This window comes from Sphaeramia orbicularis, chromosome 9 (genome assembly GCF_902148855.1).
Source record: "Sphaeramia orbicularis chromosome 9, fSphaOr1.1, whole genome shotgun sequence".
NCBI classification, from domain to species: domain Eukaryota; kingdom Metazoa; phylum Chordata; class Actinopteri; order Kurtiformes; family Apogonidae; genus Sphaeramia; species Sphaeramia orbicularis.
The window spans coordinates 34,609,469-34,632,784 of record NC_043965.1 but is presented as its reverse complement, the minus strand read 5'-3'; the positions used below and the strand labels follow the sequence as shown (position 1 = coordinate 34,632,784).

The following is a 23,316-nucleotide window of genomic DNA, read 5'->3' as shown; positions in this document are numbered from 1 at the left end:
GGAGGGTGTGTCAGTAAAAGGGTGTGAGGGGAATGTAAGGGAAATTTGTAGGCTCTGGGTTATACGATGAGGTAACATATTTGCTTGTTGATTATAAAATGAACAACAGCCAGAGGACTTGTATTAAGAACATAATTGCATCCAAGTACCTTAAAAGCAGAGATTAAACCTGTGATAAAAACGCTAGTTCACACAATGTGGACTTGGTTGTAACTGATTAATACTCTGGCAGATGTGTTGAAAATGGGTGGCAATAGTTCACACAAGCTTTTCTCCAGTAGAAATACAGAAACATTTGTAAAAAAAAAAAAAAAAAAAAAAAAAAAAAACTTTGGTAAGACAGGAAACAATTAACTCTAAGAAATGTTTTGAAGGACAGTTCTATTGAATATTTCTGTGAAAACCTCACACAACATCGTTTACTTTCTTTGATGGGTATTGAATAATACAATTTAAAAGAAGGGAGGAAAAAAAGTCCATGTTTGTAACTTTTCTTATTTAGAATCTTGCTTTTTATTTTCACAATCCCATCCACTTGAAATAAGTCGTAGAGGATGTAAGGGTGGAGTTGAAGAATGTCAGACAAAATACCTGGAAAGTAATTAAAACTACAACGCTGCTTTGAAAAGGTTACATGGGAAGCAGAAGTAATAATTTGCCTCAGCATCAATTACTTGATACAAACAACTTTCCCTGAGAACAGAAACATAGTTGTACTTCCTGTGCGTGGTGTTGAGCGGTAATGAAGCTGTCGAACAACTCGACACATGGCAGGTAATCATTAATCTCTGTCATCAGTTACAGGTATGTGAATAGGAAAGAGAGACACCGAAACAGAAAGAGACATAAAACTCCTTTTTGATTTTTTACTTTTCTTTAGATTTATACTGTTGCAAATAAAAATGGGCACAATCCACAAAAAGGAGCTTCCGGTAGAAGTTTATATTTGAATGTGAAGGACTGTGAATGTTGACAGCACTGGGAGTGGCCAGCAGATGCACTATGGACAGAGAGGGTGGGGACATAGTTACAGCACCTGAGTTTCACCTGAGAACAAAATAAGCTGGATCCACCAGTACTGAAACACTGCCAGGGCTGCAAGGACACACGTTTACTTTGGATTATATTTTCACTTTAAGGTAAAGTTCAACTACTACTATTTTCTCTTAATGTCTTTGTCTGGGTGAACCCAGGTTAATTTCCTTGGTTGTGTATTTTTTATTTTTTATTTTTAAACCTCAGCTTCATTTTCCCATGCCTAATTATTACACTTTCTTTATTTTAAGAGGAAAAAAAAAAAGCGCAATGAAGGTTCCTTTATTTCACCCTTTAAGATAAACAGCTGTGGTGTACAGGAATGGATACCAATCTTACAGCAGAATAATTTTCACTCTGGTTAAATTGAATTAGTGCCACTAAATAAAAATCAAGTCAAACGTAAAGTCAACAGTCACTGAAACTACATTCTCAGTATAATTTTTTTCACTTTTTCTCGCATTTGCTCTCAGGGTTTTAATGGATTTTAGATTTACGAGTGTGAAGCTAAAGGTGGTTCTGCTGTCTCTGCTTTCACTTCAGCTGAACACAGGTGAGTTTTTTTGGTTTTTTTTTTTTATCTTTTTCTTCATCAATAGGGGTTATTTTCATTTTTTAAAAGCAGATTTTCAGTAAAGTTTAAAGAGATCCTGGTGAGCACAAATTATTTGATCACTTAACTCAGTTTTTACTTTTATGAGGGGATTTTATTTTCTTGGCCGCCTGATTTGAATGCATAAGCCTTACTGAGTTCCTCGCTGACAGCCTGATTGTAAAACCACTGCTCAATTACATTGCAGAGGGTCAGTGAGCCATGTACATAATGGGGCTGACTCACAGGCACCCTACATAACACTCATAGCTTTATTCATACCTACTGCTGCTGGTGAGGGTCAAACTGCTGTGTGCATTTGTAAAGTAAGACCCTAAGCGCTTTTATTGTCCTCAGTGGAGAAATTAGTCTTGGGCTTCCATCCAAGCTGCCTTACTTTATATAAGAACAACATAAAAAAAGGGTAAAATTAAATAAAATGCATGCACCAGGGTGAAGCACACAGCTTATATAGATTATGTGCTATAGCTATATTATCCTCATGCTCTTATCATGTTCAACTAAACCCCACAAGAAGTTTAATCCTAGTGTTGCACCACCTCATTAAACATAGGATTTTACTACTTGGTGTTAAGAGGTTTGATTGATCCTGAAAGTTGCAACAGGACTTTCTAGTGGTAAACTGAGAGGAAAGTGTTATTTGAGCCTCTGTGCGGCCGATGAGGAAGTGCACACAATTTGAATATTTGCAACTCTTTGTATCAAGCTTACTGACGGCGAGTAGCTACCTCTCCATATGGAAAACATGTCTTGCCAACAACACAGTACTTCTCCCCATGGGGGGTTCGCAGTGTAAATATTTGGCTTACTAATGTGAGTTTTTTTCAGACTCTGACATACTTTGTTTTTCAGCAGCGCAACTGAAGCGCTGAGGTGTTATATTGAAGTAACAGATGAATGGTGTTAAAGAGGAGTCGGTTTGATATTAAGGTGCTTTAAATTGTTTTATGTGTCGTCTGTGGCAGTAATTACAACATCTCTGGGACTTAAGTTGAAAATGAGCCAATTCTCTAACCTGGCACATGTACAAAAATGTCTGTTAATATGTACTGTCCCTGTGATGTTAAAGTATAAATAAAAATGATATAGTCGATTCATAAACAGGGAAATAATGTGTACAAAGGTTGAAGTTAACAAATGATATTAATGATAAACACAGCTAGGATATTTTTGAAATGTATTGCTGTACAATAATCATCAGTAAGGAGTTCCAACAGTAAACAACGAAGCATCAGCTGTGATGAAACCGTGAGTCAGTGAGGGCGTGTGTCAGTGCGAATGCAACTCCACTTTTAACTGCCACTCGTTAAGAACATTCTTCATATTTGTTCATATTTGCAGCTTTGATCATTTACCAATATATCTCTGACAATTAATGAGCCTCTGGGAGTTTTAAATTAATATGTATCTCATTTTTTTGCCAATATCAACACTTTTACTTTCATTCTAGCTCTAAACCCCTAAATCCTCAGATTGACTTAAGAGGCTAATTAGTCTCAGATCAGCAGTCCTGCTCCACTCTGAAACTGTTTATGAGCACAGGCCCAGAGCTTGAATGCCATTAAGTGGGGAAAAATAGTTATGCATTTGAGAGAGCTAGTTATTCTGTTTTTTTTATATGTTTTCTTTTGGCCAAAGTGATTATTAAAACTGTGGGCTGGAAAAAAAATCATGTTGTGAGACAAATAAATCTACCTTGTCTATTTCACTGCTGATTAGATGTGACAGAGGCGATGCAGATTACATCCACGGGGCCTCAGACCATCCAAAAGGCCCAGGGGGAGACAGTGAATCTGGGATGTACCTATAGCCCCGGCTCCCAAGACACAGGAGAGCTGGACATCGAATGGTCCAACGTCAGCCCTGACATGACACAGAAAGACAAACTGGTAGGTTTGCATGTGGAGACAGGGAGGGGATATTATGTGAAAAACCTGAATGGGAGCTTGAAGGAATTATTTAAACATACACTGGTGAGCATTTCAAACATGCGTCAATAGGGGTTACCTTTTAGCTCGGAGCAAAGTGTGCAGTACGGTGGAAAAACCTGCTTTGAAGTGGTTTCGTCACTCATCACAATCTTGCATCTCAGCTCTTATCATATTCAGGGGGCCAGACTCACAGCTATAGTGACCCCAGCCTCTCAAAAAGGTTGAAGTTCATAACAAACCCCACGCAAGGAGACGCCTCCATCTCTATCTCTGATGTAAGACCCTCAGACACAGCAACCTACCAGTGTAAAGTCAAGAAATCACCTGGTGTGGACATGAGAAAAGTCACCCTAGTGGTAATGGGTGAGGATGAATTCCTTTTTTACCGGTTTTACCTGTTCATTTTGTCTGCTGCCTGTTATTCACTGTTAAATGTTCTCACTGACATGGAATGTGAACGATCTTTTTGTTGCTTGAGTAATACTACTTCAAAATATCTTATAAGGATTAACCAAACAATAAAGCATACCTTTGGAACATTTTTGAACCAGTTGTTTTTTTAGTCACATATTTATTTTTATTCACCAGTTCCACCATCAAGGCCGAAGTGTTGGGTGGAAGGCAGCGAGGAGAAAGGGGGCACTGTCTCCCTTCGCTGCAAATCCTCTCAAGGATCCACTCCTTTGAGTTATTCATGGACAAGAGAGAGTGGAGGAGCAATGCCACCCACTGCAACCCAAGGTAAGGAGGGAACTTTTAGACAGGGCATTTCTATGAGAGGACATGCAGACATTTATATAATACCATTTTTGTGAGTGTTTTATTTTTTCATTAAGACCCACAGACTGGGGAGCTTTTGATAAGGAACCACACAGACAGCTATGTTGGAACGTATGGATGCGTGGTTAAAAATGCTGTAGGCAAAGAGCAGTGCACATATGCGCTGCATGCGTATAACCGTAAGTCATCACTTCTAATTGAACTCTAAACACCTTTATATCTTGGAGGAATGTTATTTTTTACTGCATGGCTTGCGTTTTTCATCTGCTGCAATCTGTAATGAAAGCAATAAACACATTTGTAAGCTTCTTGTTAAACCCAGTATTAACAGCTCTGAGGAGGCACTGCTGTTGTTTGATCTCCGAACACTGTGTACTGTCTTTCAGCTACCAATAAAGTGGGTGTCATTGTCGGGGCAGTGATAGGTGCTCTCCTGCTGCTGCTGCTGCTCCTGCTTCTCATCTGGCTGCTGATCTGCTGCTGCCACAAGCGACGCTATGAAAAGGAGGTCGCAAATGAAATAAGGTGCACTAACAGAACTGACAAGTATTTTTTATATAAATATATTTGAAGTAAGGCTGTAATGGCGTCAGTATACCACAGTCTGATAACATGACAGAATACATTATTATCATTAATAGTAGTATCAGCTGTAGTGGTAGTATTATAAGCATTATCAGTAGTAGTATCATTATTATATTTGTAGTAATAGTAGTAGTTGTAATGTTCTAAAGCAGGGGTGTCAAACTCATTTTAGTTCAGGGGCCACATACAGACCAAAATGATCTGAGGTGGGCCGGACCAATAAAATAATTACAATGAAAAAGTCAAATTACATTATGAAAATGTTTACATCTACAAACCTTCCTTTAAAAATGTGAATAACATAAACAACTTGAAATGTCTTAATATAAATAATTACTTTTTTTCCTTTCTTTCTTTTTTTTTTTTTTTTTTAACTATATTTTTCCACGGCTTCTCATTGACACATGTAGGCCACATTAGAACTTACAGGTCACAGAGGATCTACAAATACATAAAACATTTAATAATGGGCAGAATATTATTGGAATTCCTCTCTCATTCTTCTCTTAAAACATTTCAAGTTTGTCTTATTTGTTGATGTAATTGACATTTTTTGTGAAAGGATAGTTTGTAAACGTAAACATTTTCATGTAATTTTGCTTTTTTACACTAAATAAAGGAGAAAAGTATGGAGTTATGATAATAGTACTTTACTGGTTCAACCCACTTTAGATCATTTTGGTCTGAATGTGGCCCCTGAACTAAAATGAGTGTTAAAATCTCCTGTGTAATTTTTTTTGCATTTCACAAATCAGTCCCAGAGGCAGGATTGGACTCTTTTGCATACCGGGTTTTGCCTGTGAGCCGTATGTTTGACACATGTGATCTAAAGGAATGAAATCAGTGGAAAAACTAATAAGAAATCTGAAAAGAAATTAGGAAGAAAAAAGAATCATAATCTTAAATAAAACTAATATGTCTTAACCACATTTATTCATTATTTATTTATTTACTTATTTATTTAACTCCACATTTACCCTTTCCTAAATGATCTCCATTTATTTTTGTATTATACTCTGCGTTTTACTTTTTTTCAGTGAACATAGATTGTCTTCCTATATTCAGAGTAAATTCAAAGGTTATTGCATAAGAACAAAGAAATCTAGAGTGAGAATGACTTTTTCAGAGGCAAAATATATCATTAACTGAACATGAAAACAAGTATCTACAACCTCTGTCATTTGCTAAACTGTATGGACTTTATTAATGAATCAATGGTGTAGAAGATGACAGTGTTTTTATGTCAAGACAAAATTATGTCCTGTTGCTAAAAAGCTGAGAGACTGCAGTTTATCTCCATTATTTTTCTATATTGATAGGATTAGTGGTCAAAAGATATCCATAGACAGTTTTGATCACCAGCAGCTGTTTAGGTCTTTGAAGCTAAAGAAATAACTTCCTTTCCATATAATGAGAGGAAAAGGGTGCACAAACAGATTTTTATTTTTGTTTTTCAGTAATAAATAACTGTTAGTTTTTCTTCTTCGGTGCATCACTGCAGCTCTAACATGAAGTCGCCTAAACAGATCCCATTAAGTCCTGTGTGAACTGTTTCTCAGGGAGGATGTCACAGCTCCAGAGAGTCGACCTGCCAGCAGAAACTCCAGCCTCCGTTCAGTGATGGGATACCGCACCCACCCGGGGGTGTCATACACGTCTGTGAACGACCAGCTGCCAAGCATTAATGAATCTGGCCACGGTGTCATCTACACAGGAGGGAGTTTGAGGACCTCACAGAGATCCAACGGAGACCAAAAACCACCTCATCTCAGATATGACCCTAAATATGGGTACCCAGTGTAACAACAAGCACCTGACAGACTTCTCATTTCCAAACTCATCACAGGAAAGAAACAAACTTTTTCTCAGTAAAAAACTTGAGTGCAATATTTAAATGAAAAATTGTTCTGTGGTGCAATATAATATATTTAACCAGAGCATAACTGTACAAAAATGCGTGATAATAGTTGATTTCTGGGGAATCTGAACCTGTTGCAGCCCAGACTGACATAACTGACTGGCTTTCTTGATTCACTGCAACACATCTCTGCTACTATAAACAAGTGTATTTATGGAAAAGTAATAGTTTTTATATTGTTATCACACTGATAATATCAGCATCTGTATGTAAACTGTGTACATCATATATTCATATTTCTTTTTTCTGTGATGTATTTGTAGCTTGCTTCTTACATTTTATAAACATTTACAAATAAAATTTGTTGTAAACATGTACAATAAAATATCTTACCTATAATGTAAAAGTTTAATCACACTGATGTGTATTAATTTTTTTTTTTTCTAAAGCACTTTACAACAACCAAAGTGCTGTACAATAGAAGAATAAAGATAAAAGCATCACAAATAAATAGATAATAACAACAATACAGTGCATTTTCCTATTAAAACAAACCACAGTACTAAGTGTCAAAGGCCATTCTGAACAGATAGGTTTGAAGTTTCGCTCTTAAAGTTAATGCATTATTGTTAGTTAGATGATGCCCAGGCCGACAGAACATTATGAAATAATATTCAGAACACAGCTTGCCCCTCTGAGGATGCAGGATATTATCCTTGTGAAGTTTTTGAGTACTTGACATCATAATAAAAGCAGGTATTTAGTATTTCATGCAGTAGTAGGTATGATTAAAATGCTAAATAGAAACAGATAATGGCCGATGTTTTGGATGCGGCTGAGAAAGTCCTTATGTTTGAGGGTTTGAAGGGTGCATTAAAAATGAAATTAGGTGCAGATAATAGTGCATTACCATGGTCAGACAAACAATCTATATGTTTTGATAGCTCACAGATGGAAGCCCAGCTATACTCAGGCGTGAAGCTGAATCAATATAAATTCAAACTTAGCAGCTTATGAGTCAGAATATTGAAAGACAGAGAAGTCAATTTTGTCTCTGATCCTCTTATGTCCATTTGCCTTCTGGAAAATGTTTCATTTACAGAACAAAGCATCGTAAAATTACCTTGGCTCTGTTGTTGTTGTCTGTCCAAGTTTTGCAAAGCCACCAGTAAACCCATTATTAGTGCGGTGGCTAAAAGCGGAGGCTCTAACCCACAGCTGCCACTCTCAGTCGGCAGAGTCAGCACTGTGCCCACGGCCCCACCTCCCTCCATAAGAGCCTGAGTGGGGCACATCCCATCTTCAAAGGGTGTGTGCTGAATTAATAAGAGCTGCCAGAGGTGATGAGAGTTTGGTGGACACTCAATAATAAATTCTACTCAAAGTCCCCTTGAGGGCAGGATCCACCCAGCGTTAATCTGAAAAGGCTGGGCTTTTGTTTAGAAACACTGCAAGTTCTCTAAAGATTCAGAAATAATTCACACTGGCTCTTTCTTTTAGTTTTGTTTTGCTTGAGAGTTTAATCAGCAGTACTGTTGTTTGAGTACTGCCATATATTCACATGTGTATTTCACTATCCCCAGGAAGACATTCTTTGACCTAATGTCATCTGTAACCCCTAACCTTAACCTGAACCCCTGATTTTAACCCAAACTAATATTAACCCATGAAGACCAAGTGCTACTTTTATGTCAGTTTCCAAATGATTTTTTCTCTGTATTTAACCTTTCTTAGGTGACTGATCAACATTTATTACAATATCATCGTTTGTATTTGCATTTTTCACTGAAAATCATGTATTTAATTTCCTATATTTTATTTAGATATTCATAAAAATTCAGAGTAGATGCAATGTTATTATATCAAAACAGAGAAAACAGAATAAAAGGTGACTTTTTCATCAAACATATCAATAACTGAATGCAAGAACAAGTGTCTCCATCCACTGTCATTGATCCAACTCCATGGGTTTTACTGGTGAATCAATGTTGTAGAAGATGATGGTGTTTCCACATTCACTATGGAGCCTCTGAACGTCCAAATGGGTCATATCTGATGGCCATGAAAAGACAACAAATTGCATTTTACACCAATTATTTACATGTATGGACAGGGTTAGTGGATCAACAGGTATTAAACATTTTATATTAGTAGATGTCGGAGGTTGCCAGTGGTTGTCTGGGTCTTCATGGGTTAACCATAAAACCAAGTCTTAATCTTCAGACAGTGAGACTCTCATAGATCATAGTGTGTGTTGAGGTCATAGTGTCCACCAGGATAGAAGCGCCTAACCTTATAACCTAACTTCATCTAAAGAATAAATACAAAAGAGAGACATGACAATTCAATTACAGTGTATTACAGTCTGACACAGAAACAGGTAGTCATCCTCATGACATGGTGCAAGGTCACCACCACCGTAGTAGGAGACAACTACACACTGAGACCTCTGTAAACCTACAGCCTTTTTATACGCTTTTTTATGTCTGTAATCTTAGCATAGTGATTGAGCATGATCTTAAAATAAAATATACTTTATTGATCCCCCAAATACTTTGCATTTAAGTTCTATTAATTCAGTTCAATCATAATTCATGATTATCTTAAGACACTTCAGATCAAGAACTTGAAAAGACTAGATGGAGAAAGAAGAAAACCCAACAAATCTTGCAGGAGGAAGCCAGGAAATCCAGGGAACAAGACTTTACATATATAATATAATATAATATAATATAATATAATATAATATAATATAATATAATATAATATAATATAATATTGTAGCGAGCCACACTGATTGGTTTGTGCCGAGTCATGTGACTCATGTGGTTTGCAGTGTTACTGTGTCATGTGATGGTGTGCTACGTTGCATGTTGAAAATATGCGTTTAAAGTTAGTTCATGTTTTGTGTTGTACAGTTATGGGACTTATGTTGTGCCAATGGGGGGAGAGCAGCTGAGTTGAGTGTGTGGAGGCAATGTTTTAGTTTGACACCATGACTGAAAGGTCTGTGCTGTGGCAATAGAGTATGTGCTGTATGACAACATGTTGAACAAAATGTCATTATCACTATGTTTTCATTGCCATACAATGGGTTGGGGCCAGGGAAGTGCAATCCAGGCTCCCTCTCCTGTGACTTAATCCTGCTTAAGCATCATAATGTAGTTTATATATATATATATAATATAATACAATATGCATATAATATAATACACTATACAGGGTGGGGAAGCAAAATTTACAATGAACATTTAGTTGTTTTTTTTCTCAGCAGGCACAACGTCAATTGTTTTGAGACCAAACATATATTGATGTCATAATCATACCTAACACTATTATCCATACCTTTTCAGAAACTTTTGCCCATATGAGTAATCAGGAAAGCAAACGTCAAAGAGTGTGTGATTTGCTGAATGCACTCGTCACACCAAAGGAGATTTCAAAAATAGTTGGAGTGTCCATAAAGACTGTTTATAATGTAAAGAAGAGAATGACTATGAGCAAAACTATTACCAGAAAGTCGTGAAGATACTATTAAATAAGAATGGGAGAAGTTGTCACCTGAATATTTGAGGAACACTTGCGCAAGTTTCAGGAAGCGTGTGAAGGCAGTTACTGAGAAAGAAGGAGGACACATAGAATAAAAACATTTTCTATTATGTCAATTTTCTTGTGGCAAATAAATTCTCATGACTTTCAATAAACTAATTGGTCATACACTGTCTTTCAATCCCTGCCTCAAAATATTGTAAATTTTGCTTCCCCACCCTGTACATATAATTATAAATGCATACACTATGTGGACAAAAATATTGGGACATGATATCTACAACTGGCAGGACTTCATATTCCCATTGGTTTGATATCACAATGAAAATGTTCATATCAGCGGCTGTTAACAATTATCAAAAATAATATCAAGTTTAAAGGTAGATTTTTCCTCGTAAGTGAGACACTTGTGGTTTATTTTCAGAAGGTGACAAATATTTCAGAAATCTAAAGGTAGATTATTTAACACGATCATAATGATAAAAAAAAAAAAAATGTTGAAATTAAATGTTAGTAAAATGAAGTAAAAAAAACAACAACATTTAAAGCATTTTGTAAGCATATTAGACAAAAATGTAAATAAAATTAAAGGGAAAATAAATTAAAAAACATTCCTGCAATATTTATCTTGATGTAAAAGTACATTTTGACATTTATTATTGTTTTGTAGTGCAGCCCTCTGTGAGCAATAAAGCACCCAAATTTAGTTTGTCCCTATACATTTGTCAATTTGGTAATTATCCTTTTCCCATCTAACCCTTAGCTTAACCTACTTCTAACTCTAAAACCAGGCCTTAACCCTCAAAAGGACCTTACTTATCCCCATAGTCCTCATGGATTAGAGTGTCGTCACATCCCCACCAGCACAAGAGAACAAGGAACAAACGCATAGAATTTCAGGGTTAGTGATGTGTGAACACTTCCAGTTTGCTTTACACTTAGACAAACTGAAAAATGTGAATGCTCATGCATGATTACATACATATATATGTAGTGTGTCTTATTTACTTAATTCAGAACTCTAAAGAAATGCATCCGTGACGGGGACCTGCTGTTTTATGTGCACACACAAGTCTGTCCTTTAATCCAAGCATGAAATGAGGAAATAGGCACAATAATTATTACAGAGAGCATCCTAACACACTCTGGTTCCATTCATAAACTTGTTATAGGGTCAAGTGAATGCAAAGACTCCAAATGTCCTTTAAAATGAAATAGTTGAATATTTAATAATGCTTTGCCCTATTAATGTTCCACAGTCTGGCTTTGGAATGTGTTATGAAATCATCCATTCATTCGATAATAACTATGAATAAGATATTGTGCTATTCTAGGAAACATGTGGATGAGGACCTTGGAAAACCATTTTAATTGCTTTAGCGTATTTGCGGTGAATGCACACTTGTAAATATAAAGCAAGCAAACAAGAAGCCTAATTAAAATAAAGACTGTATTTGAGTCAACAACTTTTTAAAAGTCTATTTACAAAGTTTGTGTCCTCCACAGCACAAACTATAGTGATAAGGTATTGCATTAGCACGGCTGTGGAAGGTGATTCAAAGGTGATTTGCTTTTCTTATCAGGTAATGGGTGTGTTGGTGGCTTTGTGTTTGCAAATCTGTGGCCGAGCTGCAGGAATAACCATTTGCATGCTGAGTCCAGTAGAGTGTGGTCTGTGGACTGGCTGACCTGTCATGGTGCATTGCTCCACATACAGTAAAACCAGCCGGATATTCATGAGTACATACCCTCCCCACCCAGTGTCAATGCAAATATATCACCACAACTACCTGTGGTTATAACCGATGTAAATCATGCCTAACGCTTCTATATAAATTCTTGTCAAGGAACATTGAGATCCGGGCAGTTCACCTTGCTGTGTTCATCCTGCAGACATCTTCAGGCAAGGATTAATGCTGGGATAAACAAAACTAAAGAAGGGATTCTTCAATTGCAGCCAAAGGTATTGAGTTAGACATCATATTGTGATGAGCAAAGAGAATGTTAGAGGAAAGTTTGAGTAGGATTCAGGGTGATAAAAAAAATTCTACTTGTACCCAAAGGATCTTTCCCTCTGAGGTAAAAATGGAATATGTATTCTATTTTGCTTAATCTCACCTTTGTGCCTTGGCTTTACTCTATATATGCCCAGCTATTCTGGACATTTCACATGTATTTTTAACCAGAAAAGTAGGTTTTAATTGAGCCTATTTGGATGTGTTTTATGAATTTCAAAAGCTAAATGTGCGAATCTTTTCCCCAGGCTCTGTGACTGATTCCATTCTGTGCGGGGAATGAAAACTCGTCTGGTTTTGGAGAGTGTGTGCATAATTCTTGCCTTCTTGTCATCTCTTTGAACACAGTAAAAACAAAGCGCTTCAAAACCTACCGCAGACTGCTGAGTGAGTGGTACATAGAAGTCTATTCTCATAAAGAGTTACACTAGGGTTGGGGTACAGATAAACATAATGTTGGGGACAAGTAAATTGACCATCTGGATAATGACTGGTCTGTTTGCCATTACAACTGTGTTCTTTAATCTCTACATCTTCTTGATGAGTTTGTTTAAATACAAACAGACAAAGCAGTGGAGTCCCAGTGAAACCATCATAGCAGCTCTGTCAGTGGCTAATGTGGTGCATCAGCTTATTTGTTACTTCTGGATGACTCTGGATGAGATCGACCGTAACTGCAACATTGTGGAGATGCCGTACAGTATCATCTTACTGTTGATATTCAGCCTCAAGTTCACTATTGTGTGGGACACCAGCTTTCTCACCTTTTACTACAGCATCAAGCTGGTGAACACAACCAATCAGTGCTTCACACAGATCCAGGCTGTCATCATCAAACATGTCACTGTGGTTGTTTGTCTCATCCCCCTGTGTGCCCTGGGAACCTGTGTACCGATGCTTGTGGTGTTTGTGCCTGAGAACCAAACCGAGAACAATCAAGACTGTGGGATGATGACTCCTGACAGCTACACTGGTCGCATTTATGAGGCCATGCTTCTGCTCTTCTCCGATGTGCTGCCAGGGGTGTTCATGGTGAAATGCTGCGTCTCAATCTCTGTCCACCTGGCCATCCATCTCCGCAACATGAAGGCCAGTACCAACGGCGCCCACGGCCCGAAGATGGGTTCCCAACTGAGGGTCATCCAGATGGCGTTGTCCCTTGTTGGCACCTTCCTCTGCTTCCTTGTGGTTGACCTATATGTAAACTACCAGATCGTGGTGCACCATGAGAATGCTGTCGTGCTCGCATTTTTATTCATCTCCATTTTCACCACTGGAACCCCTGTAGTCCTGATCTATGGTAAAAAGTCTCTCTGGAAAGCTCTCTTACATGAATACAACATCTTCCTCGATGTATATCCTTGTTTGTCATGTCTGAAGGTGTCTGAGGAAAAGGACAAACCAAGCACTCCAGCAAAATTAAAAAACTGAAAGGTCATTTTCTTTTGCACTGTGTGACTTCGTGCTAAAATTGGTAGTTGTCTGAACTTATCAAAATAAGTAATTGTTATCCTCTATGCCAGCAAATTCAGTAACAATTTCTGTCCCGCTGTAGCAAATTGGACGACCATCTCTTGCATCCGTAGATCATTTTTACTGTGCTGTAAAGGCGAGGAGAAAATCTGCAGAGCACAGAGGTCAGGCTGCCAGATGACCATTCAAATAATAAGCTCATCAGAGCATACCTATGGGTATAAATATTTAATCTGGACAAATAATAGTCAGCACTGTAAAACAGATCCACCTTCATGGTTGCTTGGACATGATGTAACTCTGTACCCATCTAAAAATGTTAAAAAATACATGTGAATGTGGTGAGAGTACACAGAGCATATTAATAAAACAAGAAAGTGCACACAACCTGATTTTTTTTTTTGTGTGTGTGTGTGTTTTAACACAGAGGTATTAAGAGTTTCTCCTACAGTAAGTCAGCTTTTGCAGATGGTTTTTTCTGTACTTGAAGCGTAGAGGGAAGGTGGGGACAACAGTGAGCCAAATCCAACTCCTGCATCTGTCAGCAGTCAAAACATAAACTCGAAAAAGAAAAGAACTCATAATCGCTGTTTTCTCTTTTGTATCCCTTTGTTGGATATCAATATAGGTGTGTGTCCCTGCACTCGACAGCTCCCTGGTGGGATTGTGTGTGACTGTGTGTGGGTGTGAAGCTGGGCGTTCCTCAAAAGTGCACTCATGCCCGGCAGTAGCCTGAGTAAATAGAGCTTTAAAAAAGTGCAGCAGACCTCTTTGCAATGCTCCACTAGTTCACACCCTCTGGCACCACCTAGTGAGGTTCAAAGCATAGATACAATAGTGCAGCTAATCCCACTCCACACAGACTCGGGATGCCTCCAGCAGCTAAATGGACAGAGTAAAAACGGGCATATTTTCCTTTGATGCATGGGGGTGTTAAGTCATGTGATGGCCTCAGCCTCAATCCCTGCTGTCTTTCTCTATCTTTTGGAAGGAAGTTTGGCTTTAGCACAACGGGCAAGAAGAGCTCAGCACTGGCCCAACAATAACTCAGTAGGAGGCAGTATTACCTATGCAAATAGTTTGGGAAATTATACTCAGGAGTTAGCCACCATATGTGTAGTTCTGTGCTGGAACTCAAGTCCCTCCAACTGTTTTTCATTAAATGCTTTTTCCTTCCTTCAAGGTAATGGAAAATGTGTGTATGTGTGCATAGCAATTCTCAGTTTAACACAGATGCGTCAGTGCTTTGTACTGAAGGGAAGTATGGCTGTAATGTAAATGACAGGCATGAGACGCTCGGGTGATTGATGTTTTGTCATATACAATGAATCAGTGTATATAGGGAAAGAAAATCAGTTGAAGGGAGCTGGGCTTCAGCATGATGGGTAAAAACAAAAACATCAGCTCAATATGATAAAAGCACAGCCTAGTAATGCCTCACAATGAAGCCATATGTAGGTAATTATGTTTAAGAGTCTGCAGCCATATGTGTAGTTCTCTGCAGGAGTTAAAACCCTTCTTTTTCAGTAAGTTTTATTTCTTAACTGCATGTATCGCATTTCTGACACACAGATGCATCATTGCCTAATACTGACATGACTGATGTCTGTCATGAAAAAAAAGAAGGAATGACATTCTTAATGATCCATGTCCTCATATTCTATACAATAAACCAATGTTTCAATCACTTATATTTAACAGTTGAAGTTTCTGCCAAAATTAAAATCCTTCAATCTACTTTTCTGTGAGTGCTGTTTTATTTGCCTGTCACATACTGTTCAGGTGACATTTCAAAAACACACAAAATTCACTTTAAACAAAAGAAGCCTGAAATTTACTTTTAATTAAGTCAAAAATGAAATTAAAACAAAACTATTCCAACAAAATGTATACGCTTCTGTACGTGCGCTGAACAGTTTTGTACAATGAGGCTTTTGAAATGTTCAATGCTTTCCCTTTTTAATAAAAATCTTACAAACAAAAAAGATTAAATAACCCCATTCTCTGCTTCATGACGCATTAACTGAGGATTAATGACCTATTTATTACTGTCAGATAGTTTCTTCTGAAATAGATCCAAACTTGAACTAGAAAATACTGTGAAAGTATAAAATTAACACTATGTAAGGACTGTGTCAGTATTATTCTAACTTTGAAACACATGTGCTATTGCTATACCCTGACTGTAACATACTAACAACTGTTTATGAGTAATGCCCTCATATTCTATACAGCAAAACAATGTAAACATGGAGATTGTTTCCATGGAGACTTTGTAGAGCATCCAGCCCAACATGCAAAGCTGCTGTCTGTGCATGGATAAACATCACTTTAAATAGTCGTTTGCTCCTGAGACTTGCAGAGAGAGTGAGTGATACTCTGTACATCACTATCTGACAGGAAGGAACAGGCCATTAGAAATCCAGATTAGAAAGACAAGCAGCCATCACACAACTCCTATAAACACCTCATAAAGCCCTCCCTGCAGACATCCTCCCCTGATAATACCTCTTTAGCTCGTGCATCGGTGAGCTAAAGAGGTGTCATTTTCTGACACCCTCAGTAATTGTATTTGAAATACATAAATCCTTGGCATCATGCCACTTAGATGATTTGAGACTGAATGTGTAATTTTTCACACTATCAGCAACACCCCAGTGACCATCAATGTTAAGCGGCGAGTTTACAGCGAGGGTGCATAAAGTTATCAGGATGTCGGAAGGATCACAGGGAAAAGATGAAGAGGATGCCTTTCTAAAATAGAATCAACCATATCTTTATTTCTGTTCAGTCAACAAGTCTCTGTTTATAAAAAAAGATCATATAAATGTCTCTTGAGGCATTCACTGATCCTTGTTAGGAAACGAAACTTTGAAAAATAAGTTATAAAACATTTCACAAAGTAAAAATAAAACTTCACTAACAACTCAAGTAAAAATCTAATTTATTATTTTCAAAAGAGTTAACATGCATAGATCTCCAAGAGCACATAAATGTATTGCTTCCTTAAAAGGAACAGAATAAAGTAAAGCAGCGTATTGGTAATCAAGTAAAAAAAAAAAAAAAAAGAAAATTGTACACACTGGCTCTGCAAAATAAAGCAGCAGCAACAATGGATGTGTGTAGGTCTTTCAACCACGTCTTTATTTCTGTTCAGTCAACAGTCTCAGTTTGTTTATATAAAAAAGATCATAAAATATCTCTTGAGGCATTGTTTGTAAAACTTTCTTTGATCCTTATTAGGAAATATACTCTAGAAAAAAGTTAATCCCTTGTCAAACAGTTAAAAATCTAAAAATAAAACTATACTGACAACTCAATAATTCAAAAGAGCTTACATGCATAGATCTAGCGCTCCGAAGGCACATCAATTTATTGCTTCCTTAAAACCAACTTTAACAGTGTACAATAAAGCAGTGTGTGGAAAATGGAGTGAAATAAACCTGCTTACAAGTACAAAAAAAACTTCTGTACATACTGGGCGTGCAAAAGAGTGAATCAATATTTCAATTATTAATATATTTCAATAGTAAGCGATAAAAGGATCTTCTTTGTACCATTCAGCATTTAGGGTTTCAGAACTGAAGAACTACCACTTACATCAACATGATGCAGTCTGGAAGCATCAAATACAGTATTTAGTTCATCTAAGTATCAAAAACACAAAATATTTAACCTCCATCACATTCATTAATGTCATCCAGTGTCTTGGAAATGTGGTTTGCAACATGGGTTTGATCATATATCACTATGAGAAACAAAAGATCTACCTTTCACACTGATACTTACATTCTGTACATTGTATTCCCTGCTCTTGATCGAAGTTTAAAGTAACTAATGCAGCTATTTCCTGTGTAAATATGGAATGCCAGTAAGCCTCGGGAAAGATACGTCATCCAGTGTCACTCCAACACATAAAAATAACATATTACATTGCAGCATTGGTCATTCCTTTTTCCCTGCGAGTGATAGATAAAATGCACCACTTCACCATACGCCACACTTTCCTTTTATGAAAAATGCATTCACTATCATTAAATAAAAACAAATCCAAAGCATAAGAGACCGTACAAACTCATTTTTACATCATAGTACCCACTTACAACAATAACACACATTTTCTTCCTTGAGGCTTAAGAAAAACAAAAGTCAAACTCTGAAAACAATGGAGCGCTTGGAATTAAGAATGACTTGCATCAGAAAGAGTTTTTCCATGTAGATGGTCCTGCATCTGTACCACGATATGAAGCTGCGCTTTCATCACAGCCAACTCAGAAAATGAGTAAAACTGTAAGGCCATTTGTGCAACTGTCGTAAGCATTACTACGGGTTCTGCTCATATGAGGGGAACATTGACTTGCGTGTTTTCGGAGGTGGTGGGGGTGGTTTACTGTCGTTTTTCACTGGTAGTGGAGGACTGAACTGTGGAGAGAGAGATGAGTTCATTTTAGGACTTAAAAAAAATAAAAACAGAATATTTTAACGTTTACATGGCATTAAATATGCATTAGTGAGGGGGTGCTCTTTTCTCTATGCAGATGTACCTCTGAAGGAAACCCGGGGTTGTCAATCTCATGTGGGTGCTTCTTCGGAGGCATGGGTGGGGGGGTCCCTGGGGTGTCAATGGTATTGGCATCATTGTCACTTAGAAGCGATGAATAACCTACCACAGGAGAGAGGAAATAAAAGCTTTGCAAACCACATGTGTTTATGACTGTGTGCGACCTGATTAGGACTACAGACCAGAATGTGCTTAGACGAGCTCAGTACGTATGATATTTTCTCCTTTTCTGTTAGCGAGGCATATTTTTTTTTCTTAAAGATAAAATAAAATGATGACATGCAGTTCAGTGTTTGTCAGAGTGGTGGTTTTTTTTTTGCTACATACTGGAGCTGCGTGGTGTGTGCGGTGTGTGTGGAGAGGCAGGCAGGGGGCTGAGGGGGTTAGATAGGCTGAGCTGAGATGAAGCCCCCTGAAACAACGACAGAGTAAGACGCCGGTCGCCTAATTGTAAACTCTTGGGTCTCTGCTGCTTCTCTGGAGGGTTCTGAAATAAAAAACAGAAGACAAAGACGCACGCTTCCATTTAAAACACTCAAGCATAACAGTCATCCCCAAACCCCAAATGAATCGCAGGAGCATAATATCAGGATGAAATGATCTCAAAGACTCACAAAAGCATGAAAAGTATGGAAATGAAAGTAGCAGAATGTAGATTTAAAACCTTACCTCGTCTGAATCTGACTGTCTCTCAAGTAGGACCTGGGATTTGCTAACACTCCACTCCTTTCTGTTCTTTCTGGCAATCCTGTTGTCTTCCTCTGAGCGGGACAAAACAGAGGCCCTGCGATCGCTGGGACGGGACAACAAGGAACTGCTTGTGAATATCAGAAGCAGAAAAGAGAAGAGATGCAGACAAATACACAATGAGAAAGACAAACAGTGCTTTTTGCTTGAGCGCAGACTTTGATTTGAGCAGGAAAATAAACAAAATCACTGAGTGACAAAAACAGTCCCTGTAGTGATGGCAACACAGGAGCATCATCTACGATAGGAAGAGACGAGGGGAAAAGTAAACAAACGGAGGTGGGAGAGGATGCAGACACTGACTCTTGGGAGGAAATGCAGGAGGGTCCGTCTGAGGATACAGAGCCGCTGGAGAGTCCGGAGGAGGCGTTGGACAGGGTAGAGACAGTGGACATGCGGCGCAGGGTAGAGGACAGGATATAGGGCATCACCACGGAGCCAACACGACTCTTCTTCCTCTCAGTGAGAGAGCAGGGCTGGGACACACAAATGGGATTAAGCATCATCTGGGAATCTTGGCAGAGGAGGAACACAATGACAGGCAAAACAGGGGTTGCTATGGGCTGGCTAAAGGAAGATTTATAGTCCTGCACTAATATAATGTACACTCCCCTTTGAATGAGAAGCATTTGATAGGAAGGCAAGAGGGCCAATAGCTTAAGTTGGCACCTTCTTACATTAAATTGAGTTTGCAGTTGGCAACGCACCAAGGTTATGACGCCATAATGCTTCTCCACTTTCTCGCGAAGGTCTTGGAAGCAAGTAACCAGACGGTTGTGCAAGGGCTTTAGCTGCTCTGTCGTCTTCTCCCCATGGATGCGAATCCCATCTGCCAGAAGTGGGATCTAAAGGCAAAGACGAGTACTTAAGTAGTACAAAATGTGTTTGGCTTTGGGCGCTGTGTCATTGACAATGATGATGCAAGGATTTACCTGCAGGGCGATGAGGTGTTTAAGAACTTCGATGCGCTCGTGATCCTCTGGGTGCTGTTGAATGTATGTGTCTGTAAAGAATGCCTACACGGGATAAAAAATTGGGTAGCATTTTAAACAGCAGTTGATGCTTAAAATATAGCTCTGAGCCACAATGAGCAGGTTTTCACAGTATGACAAAGAGGCCACAGCATCTCCAATATGAATGCAATTTTGTGGCTCATAATAGGCTTAAAATGAGCCACAAATCAAGTGAATGAGCAATTTAATAATAAGGGTTGCACTTGTATGATTTGAATATTTGATCTTTCCTCAGTTGATTACTAGTACAGAATTAGATATTGTCCATGAGTCATAGTTGCACAAGGTAGAAAAGATCTAGGTGTTTCAGACAAAGAATAAAAAGAGAAAAGAGACCGGACATGATGCAAGTTATCTTTTTACTTCCTTTTACATTGAAATTGCATGGTAATTATGCAATTGTACCCACTCACTCAGTGTGAGTCCACAAAATCCCCTGCTCCTGTTACTATGAGATCCTACGGACAATGTTTCATATTCGGCCGTATGTTATTTGAATATAATTGGGCTGAAAAATTACTCAAAGTATTATCAAAATTGCAATAAGACCATGTATAATATCCAAATCTCAGGGGCTGCAATATTCTGATAAAGGTAAAATGTGATGCTACACAGGTCTATGAATGCTTTTCTCCAGATTTAAGGGAACATGATTTTTTTTCCCTGCTACAAATAACAGAAAAAAATATCATTAAATTGCAATAAGTGTAAAAATAATAAGTGTTCAGGCCTAAGAGTATCACTTTTAGGGCTACAACCAACATTCATTTTAACTGTTGATTATTTTCTCAGTGGATCAGTTGCTTGGGTAAAAAAAGTTGAAAACTGTTGATCAGTGTTTTCCAAAGATGAAACAACCCACAGATGTTCAGTTTACTGTCACGGAGGAAGAAACTGCACAACGTTCAGATTCAAGAGACTGGAATCAGAGAATTTTCACTTTAATACTTGTCAAGTTACTAAATAAATTGCTAAGTTGCAGCTCTCATCTGTTCTCAGAGGTCACTTCTAATCATGTCCAGATAACCTGATTATATAATGACTTGTATTTATTTATTGGTGCATCCTGTGAGTAAGGGAAAGGCTCAAACCTTCTCATAGTTGGAGAAGCCGCCCATGACAGCAGGGTCAACGATGCCACTGAGCATCATGGACAGCGGGTTGATGGACAGACTGCGATCACAGGCTTGCTGCTGCACCAGATTACTCAGCTTTTCATTGGCCATCTCCATGGTTTCTATGGCATTTTCCAAGGGACTAATTTCCTCCTGCCATCAGCAGAATGACATGAGTAATATTAACAATCATGTGAATGCAAGTAATACTTAAAAACACAAGTGTTTCTTTGAGCAGTGCAGACGGTGTGCATCATACCACTGAGACAGATTTGACTTCGAACCACTTGAGAATCCCTGGGAAGCGATAGGCTGTAATGTACGTTGTTCTCTCGATCCACATGGTCTGAAGGGCAACATAAATATCCATAAAATATGAATAGTTGACATTTTAATGTCTTTATTAATCTTCAGAGTGAGGTATGAGTACACAAAGGGTTGTTTATATATAAATTGGGAATTTATGGATGTGCGATTACGCATTCAAGTCTGGTGATTTAAAAGTAAATTTGAAAGGTGCTCACAGCAAATTCATTGTCAGGGTCCTTTTCACCTTTCCTGAAGGGCCTTGAATACTGGAACTGGTCCACTTCATTGGTTCTGTAATAGCTGCAAAAGTACAGGGAAGGACAGCAGTGAGTTAGCAATTTGACCAGAGAATTATAAATCGAATGGTATTCACAAGAAAATAAATCAGCCATTAAGTGTTCTCCTCCGCACTTTAATATCTGCTCTGGAACCCCCTTGTCTTTAAACTGTTGCGGCACAGTAAGAACCGGCTTGACAGTAAAACATTGGATGTCTGAAAAGTTCAGCTAAGGATAAGTGTAAAAATACTATAGAAAAGAAAGCAAAGATTTGATTACTGACATTTTATGTTTAAAAAATCTGCAATCACAAAAAATCCTAAAAAAACAGAATTTGTGACTGATTCCTGAAGGATACACTGTCCAGGGGAGTTGCTGATGTTGTCTCCAGGGGGCGCTGTGCTCGTCATGCGGACTGCATTGGGGAACTGAGAGAGCAGCTTTAAGCTGAAATCTTCCAGCCACTCATACTCTTTGCCTCGGTAGATAAACATCTTGTTCTGTAGCAGAAAATTTTAGTGCTTCATACAACAAATACAACTCAATGATCAGGCTCTGTGATGGAGAGGAATTAGTTTATTTACCATAATAAATGTCACCTGGCTGTACTCAGAGTAACTCATCAAAAGCCTGTAACCTTTATCAGTATTTTTGCACATTGGCCAAGAAATGTTTCAAAAAGTTAGCATTGCATAAGCACTTGTGCATGAAGATTTTACTAAGTGTCTGTTTATTGAAATATGCTATAATTTTCTTACCCTGAGGAAAGAAGGGAATCCAAGGCCATAATAACCCACAGCAAAGTACTCAGGCTGTGGCCGCATTGCATGCATTATGTTTTCATAGAACTGGGCTTGCTGTTTCTGTAATAGAGGACAATATGTTGGTGACGACATTTATGGTATTTGTTTGGCATTTATGTTTGTCAATTATTGGTTACAAAATGAAATAATTCATAACACAATGAATTCCAATTATAAAAACAACAACTTTGTCGGCCTCATATTTTGTGATATAATTAAAGTCACATTAGTTGGCTTCCTGGACAGACTATAATAGATTCTTTATGATACATTAAAACTCCCTGAAAATGAGGTGAGTAAACGGGTAAAAACATCTCATCTCCATTTGCTCCTGCTTTTTTTTCAAGCAACTGCACACAGCAGATAGCAGATAATCATCAGAGTAATTTCAAAGGTATTTAATGAGGCAAAAAATAAGACCACCTCAGTTTATGAGGCTGATTTTTTATTTAGTAATTAAATATATTCCAGGAGATATCATATTGTGTGGGAAGGAATTACAATGCACACATTCTCTTACCAGCAGCTGGCTGAGCTCCATGAAGTCAAACATGTGGCTCTCATGCATCTTGGCCAGCTGCTTGCCCAGCTCAATGGCTTTCTCCCACATCTGAAAAGACATGTGCGCCACTAAGTTAAAAGAGGACATAA

The 23,316-nt window shown here is 38.1% G+C and overlaps 3 protein-coding genes across 5 annotated transcripts in view; 2 read left to right on the top strand and 1 right to left on the bottom strand.

Moving 5' to 3' along the window:
• Positions 1–1,026: 1,026 nt before the first annotated feature.
• Positions 1,027–7,218, top strand: vsig8b (V-set and immunoglobulin domain containing 8b). Its single transcript, XM_030142533.1, has 8 exons — positions 1,027–1,139; positions 1,509–1,588; positions 3,368–3,537; positions 3,741–3,942; positions 4,168–4,320; positions 4,416–4,538; positions 4,746–4,884; positions 6,504–7,218. The coding sequence occupies exons 2-8, from the start codon at positions 1,516–1,518 to the stop codon at positions 6,745–6,747; spliced, it is 1,104 nt and encodes a 367-aa protein (XP_029998393.1). The 5' UTR covers positions 1,027–1,139; positions 1,509–1,515; the 3' UTR covers positions 6,748–7,218.
• A 5,601-nt stretch (positions 7,219–12,819) lies between these two features.
• tas2r202 (taste receptor, type 2, member 202) lies at positions 12,820–13,797 on the top strand. The gene has a single exon (XM_030144227.1). It carries the CDS (start codon positions 12,820–12,822, stop codon positions 13,795–13,797), a length of 978 nt encoding a protein of 325 aa, XP_030000087.1.
• Positions 13,798–16,599: 2,802 nt separating this feature from the next.
• dock5 (dedicator of cytokinesis 5) overlaps positions 16,600–23,316 on the bottom strand; it is a 37,366-nt gene continuing 30,649 nt past the window's right edge. The window contains exons 38-51 of one of the 3 annotated variants that reach the window (XM_030142729.1): positions 23,186–23,275; positions 22,621–22,725; positions 22,221–22,362; positions 21,996–22,077; positions 21,800–21,884; positions 21,535–21,621; positions 21,252–21,428; positions 20,080–20,163; positions 19,855–19,992; positions 19,451–19,623; positions 19,070–19,214; positions 18,728–18,887; positions 18,384–18,502; positions 16,600–18,261 (exon numbers count right to left, since the gene is read on the bottom strand). In XM_030142729.1, coding sequence (XP_029998589.1) covers positions 18,163–18,261; positions 18,384–18,502; positions 18,728–18,887; positions 19,070–19,214; positions 19,451–19,623; positions 19,855–19,992; positions 20,080–20,163; positions 21,252–21,428; positions 21,535–21,621; positions 21,800–21,884; positions 21,996–22,077; positions 22,221–22,362; positions 22,621–22,725; positions 23,186–23,275 — 1,686 coding nt within the window. In that variant the 3' untranslated portion in view covers positions 16,600–18,162. Of the gene's footprint in view, positions 18,262–18,383; positions 18,503–18,727; positions 18,888–19,069; positions 19,215–19,450; positions 19,624–19,854; positions 19,993–20,079; positions 20,164–21,251; positions 21,429–21,534; positions 21,622–21,799; positions 21,885–21,995; positions 22,078–22,220; positions 22,363–22,620; positions 22,726–23,185; positions 23,276–23,316 lie in introns of those variants that run through there. The other 2 variants (XM_030142730.1, XM_030142732.1) reach the window with 2 other exon arrangements.